Raw genomic sequence first — 14,443 nt, forward strand, 5'->3', positions numbered from 1 at the left:
AGAGTGGGGAGCAGAACAGGCAGATAGACGAAGTACACTGCTGAGGGGAGCAGTGGGCAGGTCAGGAGAGGTCTGCCATGCCATGTGGTCAACTCCAGGGCAGGCAGGAATGGAACTCATGCAGAAGTGGCTTTAGATTCTCAGTGCTGTGCTTTAACCTGCTGTGCCACCAGGGAGGGCCAGAAAGTTGTGAGTTTTAAGCTTGAAGTCAAATGAAATCCACAGGGTGAGGTTTGTTCTTTTATTTTACAAAAACAAGACAAGGACACTAGAAATTGAAAGTGACCTTTACAAACAAAGGGCTTTTTTCATTTGTAAATAACATTTGTAAATCAATGCCACAAAATTACAAAAACACTTGAACAAAGCTACCTGCAGTTGAAAGTGGTGCTTCTGTCTTCCTGCACTTGCACAGGCTGAGAGCCAGAGATAGTATCTTTCATTCCATTTGGTATACTGTTAGCCAGCTGCTGCAGTCCAGGATTCCAGAACTTTAATAAGAAGCCTCAATTTCTGTCACTTCAGTAAGTTGAGGTTTAAAACAATTTGTTCACACAGGTATTACAATGGTAGACGAGGCTCATTTTCCAAGAGGAAAATAGGGTATCAAGTAGGTGAGGTTTTACAAGGCTACTATCCTTCCAGTTATCAACTAAAACGACCCTTCAGAAATATGCTGTCATTAGACCTTTAAAAAAAGCCCACAGATTGGATTTTGTACTGAAGGAACACTTGAAGGTCTAATTTGAATAATTATAATTCACAGTTTCAAAGTAAAGGTGGCTCTCATACCCAATCCCCAAAGCTCCTGTTTCATTGAGATTCAAGTGTCTTGAGTCGTGAAGCTTGGATAGTTTTTATTGTCTTTGCTGTATGTTTTGCAGCCAGGTTGCTTGTAGATGTCTGGGATTTTTCTTCTATCAGGCTATCCTTAGAACCATTTCTCCTCTAGAAGGAATTTGAGAAATAGACTGAAGAAATATTGTCAAAGTATTAGGTTGACATTGAAAAGGTTAAGTTATAAAAATAAGGTCAATATGTCAAAAGCTGCTCAAATACTGCCTATATAGCAAACTGTGTATGATGTGCATAATAAATTTTATTCACAAGTTTGGTGTATATCTCAATTTATGCTCCCCCCCCCCAAATGTGTCACTGTATTAACAAATCCAGGTTTAGGCTTGTCCTTTAACAAGTAGAAAGGAAGAGATGCAAAGAGTAGGGAGCTAAGTGATCTTTGGTTAGCTCTTAAGGGCTCACTGAATGGACCACCCCACAGAGTGCCCTGTCAGCACTGTTGGAGGGACTCATCAGGGGACTGGAACTGAAGTCCTCACTTCCCCACACACGCAAAGAAGCAGGGAGCCAGGATGGTACACCAGGACTAGTAGGACTGGTGTGCACATCTCCGCAATCCTGACAGTGACACAGTACCTCGCTGGTCCCCTGTCCACTCTTACAGAAATAGTCTGGCCTGTCGGACAAGTCTAACATGTTTGGGAGTCACTAAATATAGAGAGGGTCAAAATGTAGAGTACCTTTTTTGAAATTGTTGAAATTACAGTTGAGCTATACAAACAGGCAGTTGACTATATTCAGCCCATTAGCTGTGCCTATTAAGACCTGTGCCTGTGACTCCTATAAAGTGTTCACTAGGTATTGAATTCAAAATCATTTCAGTCCCACAGGCAAGTTTTGAGTTAGGCCATTTATCATATGAGTTCTGTATGTAGTAAAGTGAGAGCTATTCCTTCAGCATCTAATGTGTATACATAAATGTTTCCTGAGGTTCCTAAGTGATAACTAATGTTAGGGGATAGTTAGGAAAGCAAAAATTAAGATAACTAACACTTTCTGTAAACAATTCAAAATAAGCCTTGAAGAATAGCATTGCTTTTAAATCCTTAGAATAACCATAACAGGTAAGTTATTCTCTGTTTTCTAGAAACAGAAGCTTAAAGTTACAAGGAGATAGGAATGTGGTCTGAGTGCAAAGCTATGCTAATCGTGGATATACTCATTGAAAAGTTACATAGATTTGAAAAAGTTGAACAACCTATTAGTTCTCCCAAATTACTTAATTTGAGCGTTGTGGTTAACCCCCCAGATTTCTTTCTGGACTGAAGCACTCATTCCCCCAACTGCTGTAGAACTCAAAACAACTGTTCTCAGGGATCACCCTTGACAGGAGAAAATACCCCATCCAAGGTCATCCCCCTTCCAAAGGTAACCTTTTCCCAAAGGACTTGCTGTGGTATATAAATGTCCCACCACTTTGTCAGCAGGTGTATGAATCTGAAAGAAAGCCACAGCATCCACACTCCCCATGAGATTACCTGATGCCTTTGAGACTACTTCAACTCCTGCCAAAGCCGATCTTGCTCTTCCCAACACAAATGACCTAAGAGTACTTTCTGAGAAACCGCCCATACAAATACCCATCTCAGGAATTTGTTCCTAAGGAATGTAATCTGGCACAGACACTTTATTATTGAAGCCACTGGTCTGTAGCCTGGCATCATATAATCTTACAGTGTTTGTCCTAAGGAACAGATCGCTTAGCCTTTGTACTACTCTAGTTCTAATACAGTCCTTCCCAAGTTGTATGTGGTCTTGGGTCATGTACCCTTCTCATTTCTGTATATAAATTTAAAATACAGAATCTCAGAATGAAGACTCATTAGCCTAGCTCTCCAGAGTAACTAGTAGAAAAATGCTTCTCAAAGTTGTGACCAATACAACACCTAAAACTTAACTTACCTGATGAACTGTAGAACCACCAGAACCCTGTGCATCCGAAGAACGGGTCACAGGAAGTGGAGGTACAAGATCTGTTTTTGAACTGCAGAGAGAGTTGGAATTAGTGCCTGGGACAGTACCTAGAGAGGTGTAATGGGAAGCACGTTTCACAGTTTTGTTCCATAGAGTGCTCACCACACACAGAGGTGTGGCATTTAATAGTTGTTTCTGAAATACACTCTGGTAATCTGCCCCCAAAACAGCAAATACAGGAACCAAGAATAAAACACAGGGGTGATGTCCATATTCTTACTGTGATGTGCTGTATTAATAGCTTTTGGTTTCTAAGACCTAGAAAAATGTTTGTCCATTCTTGGTTATAAACTTACATAGCTATAAGACATGTTCTATATTTGGTAACCAAAATAACCTGGCCTATATCTCTGCTGGGCTAGCCTTTTTCCCATCTTGATGTCTACAAACATTTTGAGCCTTAGTTCACAGCTTAATGGCTAGCATTCCTCCCCAGCAATACTGAGTGCAATTGCCATGACTGTAATACATTTGCATGTGGGTGCATAATGATTGTGTTCGCATACTCACTTAAAGCAGCTATCCTATCAAGATGAGAGACGGTTGCTTTCCTCAAAAAGTAACACAAAGTACATGATACTGGTTGTAAAAGAAAGGGCATCAAAAAGAAGCTACCGACTTCCCTCAAATCTGACTGCATTATTCACAATACAACAGTCATACATCTTTTTCTTATGAAACCCACAGTGTATAGCTTGGAAGTGCTAACGCAGCCTTAGTCTGGGTGCCCCCGCGCTGCACTGTGGTAGTCAGTAACCCCATGTATAATTTCAGGGTGAAGTAAATTTTAGTTTTCCCTTACACCAGCCACATCTCAAAAATTGAACAGTTATGCCTTCAAGTGCTGGTGGGCTGTTCTGATGATCCCTGTTCTGATGAGCCCAGTGCACAGGCCCACTTACTTCACTTCTGAGAGGACTGACCGCTCTCCATCAGAGCACTGGGACCTTCGGTACTGTCGGTAACTTCGAGGTGAGTGAGAGTGCCTGATGCGGACTGGGTCTCCTTGAGTCCTAACCAAATATCAGAAAGCAATCACAGCAGAGATCAGAAGAGGACAGTCTGGAGCTCTTTAATAACGATACCAAATGGGTTTTAAAAAGAATTTGACCCCCTTGAACTTGGAAACTCCAAGTGGCTTAAATTTTTAAGTTAATACTCTCTTAGCCAAACATAAAAATAAAACTTTCAGTATTTATGTGTGTTCATTTTTTAAGTACCAAATTTTAAGGAAATCATTTCCAACAGTTCTTCTGACATTAAAAAAAAAACAAAACTACAATATAGACAAAATGGCATTTTTACCAAGAGTTGGATAGTGTCCTAGCTATTCAATCTGTCATTAATTCCACTCAACATAAAGAAGAGGGTGGAAGATGGGGGTAGAAAAGGGTAGGGTGTACCAACGTGCATTTGACAGGAATAGGGAGGGGCCATGGGCTACAAAGGGCAATAGCAATAAACAAGACACCTACTTTCTTTGACCAGGCATAGCTGATCAGAAAGTATAGCGACTGAGTATTTTTATGGTACATCTTGAAATGAGTGGTGATTAGGGAATCCCATTAGGTTTTTATAAACATTCCATGTGCTCGTTCTACATCAGGGATTGGACTGGGCTTCAATGTAGGATTTTAGGGCTAACATAATTCTCTTATTGTTAGACTAAAAAGAAACTTTGTTGCCAATCAATGACTTATCTCAAAAAAGGAATTCTTACTCAAAAACTGGTATTATTCAAAAATCCCAACACCTATTACATAGAAATAGGCAGTTAATAGGAAATGACAGTGATTATAGAATTAGCTTTAACATACCCTTTCTACCATTTTATCTATGGTTATTTATAAATGTCTGTTTAAGACAAACCACTTCATGGAACACCACAAAGAATAAGAATGATTCTTCATTTTCAAGTACTGATAAAACTTAATGAGAAGATTTACAAACACATACTCACTCTATTTTAGTGTATGGAATCTCCTTCAATTGTTCTTCTGACAATCCAGAAGGATCCACAAGTTCCTTTCTGGAAGGAGACAAGCAGAAATTAAGGCTGCACTACTGGTACAAACACTTAGCACCTCTCATAAGTGGCAGGTTAATTTTTCTTTTGTCCCAAAAGATAGCATGAATAAAACTAATTGAGCTATATACCAGAAACAAAGATAAAAAACTAGAATGTATTGGAGAAAAAAATGGAAGGGAAACCTTTTCTGTAGCTCTTCTGTCTTACAGTGTTTCTATATCCAGAATGTTGATTACTCTCCTGCTATTTCCTAGTTCCTTCCAAAAGCTCTGCTACTCTCCCTGGAAGCAGGTGTCTTTTCTTCTTGTTTTCTTGATATTTATTTTTAAAATATGGGCTTCTCTGAAGCCTACTTAGAGATGATGTAAATACTCTAGGATGGATGTCAGGACTGCCTGTGGATGGACTGCTGGGATTGTAGGCATGCACCCCACTGTGAGTGAATGTTTGACAAGATAGTGATGAAGCCTCAGGCAGGCCGAAGCTTCAAGGATGCTCTTGGTATCAGAAGTCTTCCTTATAAAGGTCTTAAAATGGCGTGGGTTTTAAAACAATGGACAAAAAATAACCCAACAGTACTCACTGAATATGCTTCCATAACTCTTCTTTTGCTTGGATATCAGGACTTCTCCTATAAATAGAGAAATAACTCACTTCTGTACACATGCTTCAATAATAACCCAATAATTAATACCAGCCCACTTACAGCATTCAGTTTTCAGACAGTTCTGCCAGCTTAGAGCAACAAGGAAAAGCTTGGCAGGGAGAGGTCATGTGGGTGGTTAGTGTAAAGACATAGTTATGTAATGTAGGTGGTAGTGTCACCAGGTGAGATCACATAAAACCAGTCACGATCAGGGGTTCACTTAAATGAAAGACTTTAGAACTGCGTATGCAAAGTTGCACACCCTCTAGTGGTGAGTTTACAATAAAAATGATTCAGGATCATCTTGTCCTAATTATTTTCTTGTCCTATTATTTCTATCCAAAGGTAAAAGAAATACTCATCCTACTTATATTTGATATAAAAGAATCCCAACTTGACCTGTGGTTCCCTAGTAGAAGCAGCACCCACATATGAAAAGGAAGTACAGGAGTGACCTCGGCTAGCAGATGATGTCACCAACTCATCTTCACCACATCAGATGTTGTAAGGTTTTGGGGTTATATAATGGTCTGTCGTGCTAGCATGTAAATGTGGTTTATACTGTCACCTTCTATGTGCCTTTTCCCAAGCCTAACTCTCTCTCTCTCTCTCTCTCTCTATATATATATATATCTCATAAAACTTTTCTCTAAGAATTACTGAAGTGGCAATTAATCCACTTCCTAAAATGAGAAATTCAAAGTCAGCATTCTTGTGTTTGCTCTCCCCAGAGTAGGAAGGGAAATCTATTATCATTACAAATGTTGCCGGAGAATGACCCTTTCCCTGGTCAGAAAATAAGCTTTCATCAGTTCTTTCAAAAAAAGTCTAATAATAGGTCCAAAGAAAGAACCAAATCCTAGCTGAGCAAAGGCACTGGTATACCCTGCTCTGTGGGATTTTGCATGAAAAATTTCATTCACAATCTATATCAACATTTTTGAGTTCAATATCAGTATCAACACATGATAACATCATTTTCATTTTTTTTTTCAGTTAATAAGGGAGACATTATTGCAAGACTCAAATTTCCACAGAATAAGCTACATTCTAGCAATTGAGTTGACTGTGTTTATATTTTCTTTGTGAAAAAAAATCTTGTCAGTTAACCTGTAAAACATCAAAGCATGGAAGATAAGGAGGAAGGGGTGAAGTCTTAGACATATGATATTGTTAAACATAGATTTTACTACAAGAATAAAATTTCCTTAAAAAATCTTAATTAGGGCCCTCCCCAGTGGTCCAGCAGGTTAAAGCACAGCACTAAGAAGCTAAAGCCACTTCAGCATGAGCTCAATCCCTGCCCGCCCCGGAGGTGATCCACATGGCATGGCAGACCTCTCCTGACCCGCCTGCTGCTCCCCTCAGCAGTGTACTTCGTCAGTCAGCCTGTTCTGCTCCCCACTCTATCTCTGATGAATCCTCTTACCACCCCTGCACCTCTGGTCTATACCCTAGTTCTGTATGCATAAATAAATAAATCTTAAAAAAAAATCTTAAGTAATGTTGATTCTGAAGGATTCCTTTTATTGGCTGCCTTTCCTAAATTTGGCTGGTCTGATTCATGAAGACAATATGTTAACCTAGTAAATGATACTGCCAGAGAAGGTGCTCATATTAAAAAGCACTAAGCTATTATTCCATCCTCAGAAAATGGTAGTACCATTGTATCTGTATACTGGCATCTGATTCTCACAGAAAGTCACCCAATAGAATAAAGCACCGTAGAACCTCTTGGCTAGCAGCTACTCCTCTGGTAGTCATTTTTACAATGTGAACACTATCTCTGCATTGAAACAAGGTTTCTTAGCCTCAGCAGCACTGGTGTTTTGGGTGGGTCGTTTTTTGTCTTAGAGGACTATCATGTACATCATAGGATGATGAATGTATGGTCCCTGCCACTATTAGACACCTGTAACACCTCACTGTGCCAGCCAAAAGGATCCCCACTAAAACTGCTGTAGATTGAAAACACTGGTTGAATATACAATCTAATAGGTTAAATGAAGGAACCCAGAGGCCAAGTTAGAAAGCCCCATAATGCAGACAGTGAAACAGTGACAGTGAGGCAGGGAAACAAATGGATGAGGAAATTAATGCAGCTGGTGACAACTATAAGGAATGGCATTATTTCATGGCATGGGAGTCAAAGCTAAACACTTGAAGGGAGACAGAAGGAAAATGAGAAAAAGCAATGAGAGGCAAGGAGCATGCCCCCAGGACCACAAACTGCAGGCCCAGGGGTAAGAGACGTTAAATAGCAACAGTATCTACAGAAATGGCACCAGAATACTTTGGGGCATTAGAATTACAGGTAATTTTATTTTTTATTTATATTTTTCTTCACATACTGATTTTTTTTTTAGCCAAGATAATTTCCTTACCTTATCAGAAAAGAAAAAAAAAAAGTGGTATTTTCATGTTTTCTTAAAAATTAGGCCCTCCCTGGTAGCGCAGTGGGTTAAAGCACAGCAATAAGAAGCTAAAACCATTTCAGCATGAGTTCGATCCCTGCCTGCCTGGGAGGTGATCCACATGGCAAGGCAGACCTCTTCTGACCAGCCTGCTGCTCCCCACAACAGTGTACTTCATCAATCTGCCTGTCCTGCTCCCTACTCTGTCTCTGGTGAATCCTCTCACCGCCCCTGAGCTTCTGGCCTGTACCACAGTTCTGTATGCACAAATAAATAAATCTTTTTTTAAAAAATAGTATTGTTGTCTTTTTTCCCCCCATGTTGGAAAAATTATCTAATTTTATCTCTGATAAAATTAGAAATTTTATCTTCAACCCAACTCAGAACACATCCTTCTAGCTATAAATACTGATTCTACAACATCAGGAATTGAGCCTATCTGTTTAAATTTTATAGCACTATATCAGTCATTTACTTAATTAATTTTTGAAAGAATTAAGAGTTTCAAACAGCTTTAGGGTAGGAAAAATTTCCAAAGCTAAAAAAAAAAAATGTGCTAATTTCCTCCAATTGCTAGACCACCTGTGATTTGACAAATGTAAAGAGAGGCTATATGCTAATAAGGAATATATTATTTTTATGCTTACATCTGCAAATACTTGATCAATAATTTAGGATGAAGTCATGAGCTGCAGTGGATATAGATAGTTATGCGATTTAACTAATGGCATTTTTCTTAATTAAAAGGCTGTTAACTATACAGATAGTTTACTGGAACTCACCAAATAAATTCCTAAGGAAACCGAGCCTCAATTTGCCAACAGGCATGAAATATATCAAAATACACATGGAGTTCAATTTTTAGTACAATGTATTCCAAAGTATCCCTCATTCACATGTTGTAGTAATAGCCTTTTTAAGTTAATAGTGACTTTTCAGAGAAATTAGTTTGGGACTAACTAATTTAGAAATGATGTTCTAAAAGGACATCACTTACAAATGATTTTCCTTTTCCACAAACCCTGAAAATAATGACAACTTACTACTTTCATGATATTTTATTATTTTTGTAAACTTACTACTGACCACTATTTTCAAAGAAAATTTAATTGAAATGCATCACAAAGAAAATGGTAAGTTTACTAAATATTTTTATTTAAAGAATTCAATTTAACAAATATTTCTGTAACCCCTCATATCCCTGAGTGGTCAGAACACACATAATTAAGAGTTGCCTTAATCTTCCCCTGCTTTTCTCTCCTCTACTCAGAACTAAAAATGGCTTCAGGAGTAACCCAGCCTGAAGCCTACCTGCTTAAGATCATTCAGGAGTCACCTCCAGACACCTAATGCTAAATATTTCTAATGCATCACCAGAATTCTGTTTTGGGAAATGGGAAAATCACTTCACCCTGATAACCTCCCATTTTTCAATAAAATAGTAAAAGATTATCGCCACCAGAGGGAGCCAGAGCCTTCTCTCACACACACTGGCTAAAGCTATGGCTATTTGTTTAGCTTCAGTGCCTGCTCCAAAGAACCTAACAAACAAGCTCTGCCCATGTAGAAAAGCACTTTTATCAAATCTGACATTTTGTTTTCTAATGATAAGCAAACAGGAATGTCATGGAAATGTAGCTGAAAATATATTAAATAGAAATACATCTATCAACATTGTACTAGATAAGCTATAATCATATATTAGCAAAAATTTTTCAAAGAAATTGCAGTAAGTCTGCTATCTACTAATGAATATAATTACCCAGATTTTCACTGGATATTAAAAAATCAGTAAATAAATAATGTATGAATGATATATCACAAATATTTTGACCTTCTTTATGTTGGCAAGTTATAGATATGCAGTAGGAGTTCAATAACATGAGAGGAAATGAGAGATAAGTGGTTTACTGAAAATCAGAAATACAAATATTCTTATAAATATAGCAGAAGGACAATTTTAATTAATTTCTTCAGCTACTATTCTATCTACGTTTTTCCTTAAAACAAAATTCTCATAAAACAACTCAATTATTTATGTGAGTAGGCCGATATTATTCTCCATACATCTAACCTCTTCGTCATCTCAATTCCACACAGTGGGGGCCTGAAAAATAAGAGATACTGAAATAAAGCACAGCTCAGAATAACCTCCACAACTAAAGTGTCTGGAAGTCCCTCGGCCATCCCAGAAAGAACATCCAGAAAGAATGCTGGTCAATAATAGCAACACCATGAATCAACGAATAGAAAGTATTAGAAAATTCACGACAAAGAAAAGAAGACAAACAAATACCCAAGCAATCCACAGGGGAAAAATTCACCACAAAAAGAATAGCCACCAGAAATCACCAAAGAAGTAGAAGAACTATTCAGACTACCAAATAGAGAATTCAGAATTATCATGATAAACAAAAAAGAAAATGAGAAGAAAAAAATGATATGAAGCTATCAAGAAATTGAAGAATGCAAATGAGGAAATGAATGAAAGAAATGAAAAAGAAAAAAATGATATGAGTCAAGCAATCAACAAATTGAAAAAAGAAAATGAGACCTTAAAAAAGAAAACAGAAGAAATGCAGGGGATGAAAAGGCCACTAGAGGAGATAAAGAATGCTGGGAAAAGTAGTGAAAACAGAATAGATGAAATGGAAGTATGAATCAGAATCCTTGAAGACACAAAAATAAAGAGAACTAAAACAGAAAAAGAGAAGAGGAATTTAAAAAGGAATGAAGAAATACTTCAAGAGCTATCTGAAACCATGAGGAAAGGAAATATCAGAATTATAGGTATCCCAGAAGGTGAAGAGGAAGGCCAAGGAATCAAGAAAATATTCCTAGAGATAATAGAAGAGAACTTCCCTAATATGAAGAAAGAGATGAAAGTAAACATCCAAGAAGTAGAAAGAACACCAAACTAACATGACAATAGGAGAAATACCAATCAGGCTGATATCATATTTCTCTGAAGAAACACTATGGGCAAGAAGAGAGTGGAGGGACATATTCAACAAACTACAAAACATCAAATGCAAACCAAGAATACTCTATCCTGCGAAGCTCTCCTTCCTTTACAAAGAAAGAATAAGGACATTTTCAGACAAACAAACTATAAAATTTTGACTAAACCCCCACTCCACAAAACACTCTAAGAAGCCGTCAAACCAAATCCAACAGAAGACTGAACAAAAGCAGTTCAAAACAAGGAGTAAAAATAAAAAAGGACCAAAAAAAAAGAGGGAAATGTAGGTGCCAGTATATCAATATTATCTCTAAATGTAAATGGCTTAAAGACACACAGTTGCAGGATGAATTAAAAAAAAAAACAGAACCCAATGTTCTGCTGTCTAAAGGAAACACATTTAACTACAAATGATAAAAGCAGATTGAAAATAAAACAATCCTACAAGCAAATGGACCAAAAAAGGCAGGAACTGCTATACTTATATCAGATCAAATAGACTTCAAACTAAAAAAGGTTAAAAGAGATACAGAAGACCACTACATTATGATTAAGGGGACAATAAAATAAGAAGACATAACAATCATCAACATATATGCACCAAATGAAAGAGCAACAAAATACATCAGGAAACTACTGTCATCTATGAAAATGCGTATCAGAGAAAATACATACATAGAAGGAGATTTCAACACACCACTCTCAACAATGGATAGATCAACAAGACAAAAATAAGAAAAGACACTGAAGCTCTGAACAAGAACCTGGACAACATGGGTCTAACAGACATCTATAGAATACCACACCCCCAAAAATCTAAGTACACATTTTTTCAAATCCACATGGATCATTCTCTATAACTGACCATATACTGGGTCACAAGATAAATATCAATAGATACACTAAGATTGAAATCATACCAACTATTTTCTTTGACCATGAAGGAATCAAACTAGCAATAAACCATGTGTAGAAAGCAAGAAACCCAACTACCATGTGGAAACTGAAACCCTCTCAAATGGAGGACAACTGGATCAATGAGGAGATCAAAGAAGAAATTAGAAAATTACTTGGAGAAGAATGACAATGACGACACAAGTCTCCAAAACGTATGGGACACATTAAAAGCAGTTATAAGAAGAAAATGTATGGCAATACAAGCTCACATAAAGAAACAAGAAATAACTCAAAGAAACCACCTAATGTCCCACCTTAAAGAGCTGGAAAAAGGACAACAAAATAACCCAAAAGCCAGCAGAAGACAAGAAATAATAAAAGTCAAATCAGAAATAAATGAAATGGAAGTTAGGAAAACAGTCCAAAAAATCAATTAAACCAAAAGTTGGATCTTTGAAAAAATAAACAAGATAGACAGGCCACTAGCCAGGCTCACAAAGAAAACACAAGACAAAGTACAAGTAAAAGAATCATAAACAAAAGAGGAGAAATCACAACAAATCAGGCAGAAATAAAAAGAATAATCAGAGAATACTATGAGCAACTATATGCAATCAAGTTTGACAATTTAGCAGAAATAGACAAATTTCTACAACTCTACAAACACTCGAAGCTAGGTAAAGAAGAAACAGAACAACAGACCAATTACAAGCAAGGAAATTGAAGAAGTAATCAAAACCCTCCCCCAAAATAAAAGCCCAGGACCAGGTAGATTTACAAATGAATTTTACCAAACATTCAGAAATGAACTAGTGCCTATTCTACAGACTCACCCAAAAAATCAAAAAAGAAGGAAAATGAGCAAATACTTTCTACGAAGCCAACACTAATACCAAAGCCTAACAAAGAAAACACACAAAAAGGGAAAACTTCAGACCAATCTCCCAAATGAACACTGATGCAAAAATCCTCAACAAAATCTTAGCCAACAGAATCCAACAATGCATTAAAAGAATAATACACCACAACCAAGTAGGCTTTATCCAAAGAACACAAGCATGGTTCAATATCAGAAAATCAATTAATGTAATCCATCACATCAAGCGAAAGAAAAATGAAAACCACATAATCATATCAATAGACGCAGAGAAAGCATTCAACAAAGTTCAACACCAATTTATGTTTAAGGCCCTCAAAATCCTCAAAATAGAAGGAACATACCTCAACATGATAAAAGCCATATAACAAACCCACAGCCAGTATTATCCTCAATAGAGAAAAGCTGAAAGCCTTTCCTTTAAGATCAGGAAAAAGATAAGGGTATCCACTATTGCCACTGCTCTTCAACACAGCATTGGAAGATCTAGCAGGAGCAGTATGACAAGAAAAAGATATACAAGAAATCCAAATAGGGAAAGGAGAAGTAGAGCTGTCCTTTCTTGTAGAAGATATGCTAATTTACATGGAAAACCCTAAAAACTCCACAGAGAAACTAATCAAAACCATCAACCAGGTTAGCAAGGTAGTAGTATATAAAATCAATTCACAAAAAGTCAGAGGCCTTCCTATACATAATCAATCAGAAGAAGCAGAAATAAAAAAAGACATCCCCTTTTCAAAACAAAAAGAATCAAATACCTGGGAATCAACCTAACAAAAAAGGTAAAAGACCTATACAAAGAAAATTACAAAACACTGTTAAAAAAGAAATACAAGAAGACACCATGAAATGGAAAGACATCCCCTGCTCATGGATCAGGAGAATTAGCATCATCAAAATGGCCATCCTACCAAAAGCAATATACAGATTTAATGCCATCCCAATAAAAGTCTCAATGACATTCTTCAAAGAAATAGAAGAATGAGATTCATATGGAAAAACAAAAGGTCTTAAATCACCAAAACTCTCATGACTAAGAAGAAAGAGAACAGAGGCACCACAGTCCCAAAGTTCAAGCTATACTACCAAGCTATAGTAATCAAAACTGCATGGTACTGCAACAGCTAATCTTTGACAAAGGAGCAAAGAAGATACAATGGAACAAAGAAAGTTTGTTCAACAAATGGTGCTGGGAAAACTGGAAAGCTACATAGAAAAAAAATGAAACTAGATTACTACCTCACACCATACACAAAAATCAATTTGAAGTGGATTAAAGACCTAGACATGAGAACGGAAACCATAAAATACCTAGAAGCAAAGATGGGCCAAACACTACACACAACATACACTTCAGTGACATCTTTAAAGATAGAGCACCCAATGTAATGATGGTGAAGGCAAGGATAAATAGATGGGACTATATCAAATTAAAGTGTTTCTGTACAGCAAAAGAGACATTACAAAAAACAAATAGATATCCCACTGAGTGGGAAAATATTTTCTCACACAAAACAAGTGATAAAGGATTGATTACAAAAATATACAGAGAACTGATGAAACTCAACAAGAATAAAGTAAACAACCCTATCAAAAAATGGGCTGAAGAGCTAAAAAGACACTTCTCCAGAGAGGAAATGCAAATGGCCAACAAGCATACGAAAAAATGTTCAACATCATTTGTATGTAGTAAGGGAGATGCAAATGAAATCCACAGTGAGATACCACCTCACCCCAGTGAGAATGGCACATCTTCAAACAACTAGCAACAACAAATGTTGGC

At 37.1% G+C, this 14,443-nt stretch overlaps 1 protein-coding gene across 3 annotated transcripts in view; it reads right to left on the reverse strand.

The window, feature by feature from the left end:
* Window positions 1–117: 117 nt before the first annotated feature.
* EPB41L4A (erythrocyte membrane protein band 4.1 like 4A) overlaps window positions 118–14,443 on the reverse strand; it is a 264,473-nt gene continuing 250,147 nt past the window's right edge. For 2 of the 3 annotated variants that reach the window (XM_012721936.1, XM_004678482.2), the window contains 5 exons: window positions 5,445–5,492; window positions 4,793–4,861; window positions 3,735–3,845; window positions 2,761–2,842; window positions 118–948 (listed from right to left, as the gene is read on the reverse strand). In XM_012721936.1, coding sequence (XP_012577390.1) covers window positions 814–948; window positions 2,761–2,842; window positions 3,735–3,845; window positions 4,793–4,861; window positions 5,445–5,492 — 445 coding nt within the window. In that variant the 3' untranslated portion in view covers window positions 118–813. Of the gene's footprint in view, window positions 949–2,760; window positions 2,880–3,734; window positions 3,846–4,792; window positions 4,862–5,444; window positions 5,493–14,443 lie in introns of those variants that run through there. The other variant, XM_012721938.1, reaches the window with a different exon arrangement.

Source organism: Condylura cristata, unplaced genomic scaffold (assembly GCF_000260355.1).
Source record: "Condylura cristata isolate star-nosed mole 26May11 unplaced genomic scaffold, ConCri1.0 scaffold00007, whole genome shotgun sequence".
Taxonomy (NCBI): domain Eukaryota; kingdom Metazoa; phylum Chordata; class Mammalia; order Eulipotyphla; family Talpidae; genus Condylura; species Condylura cristata.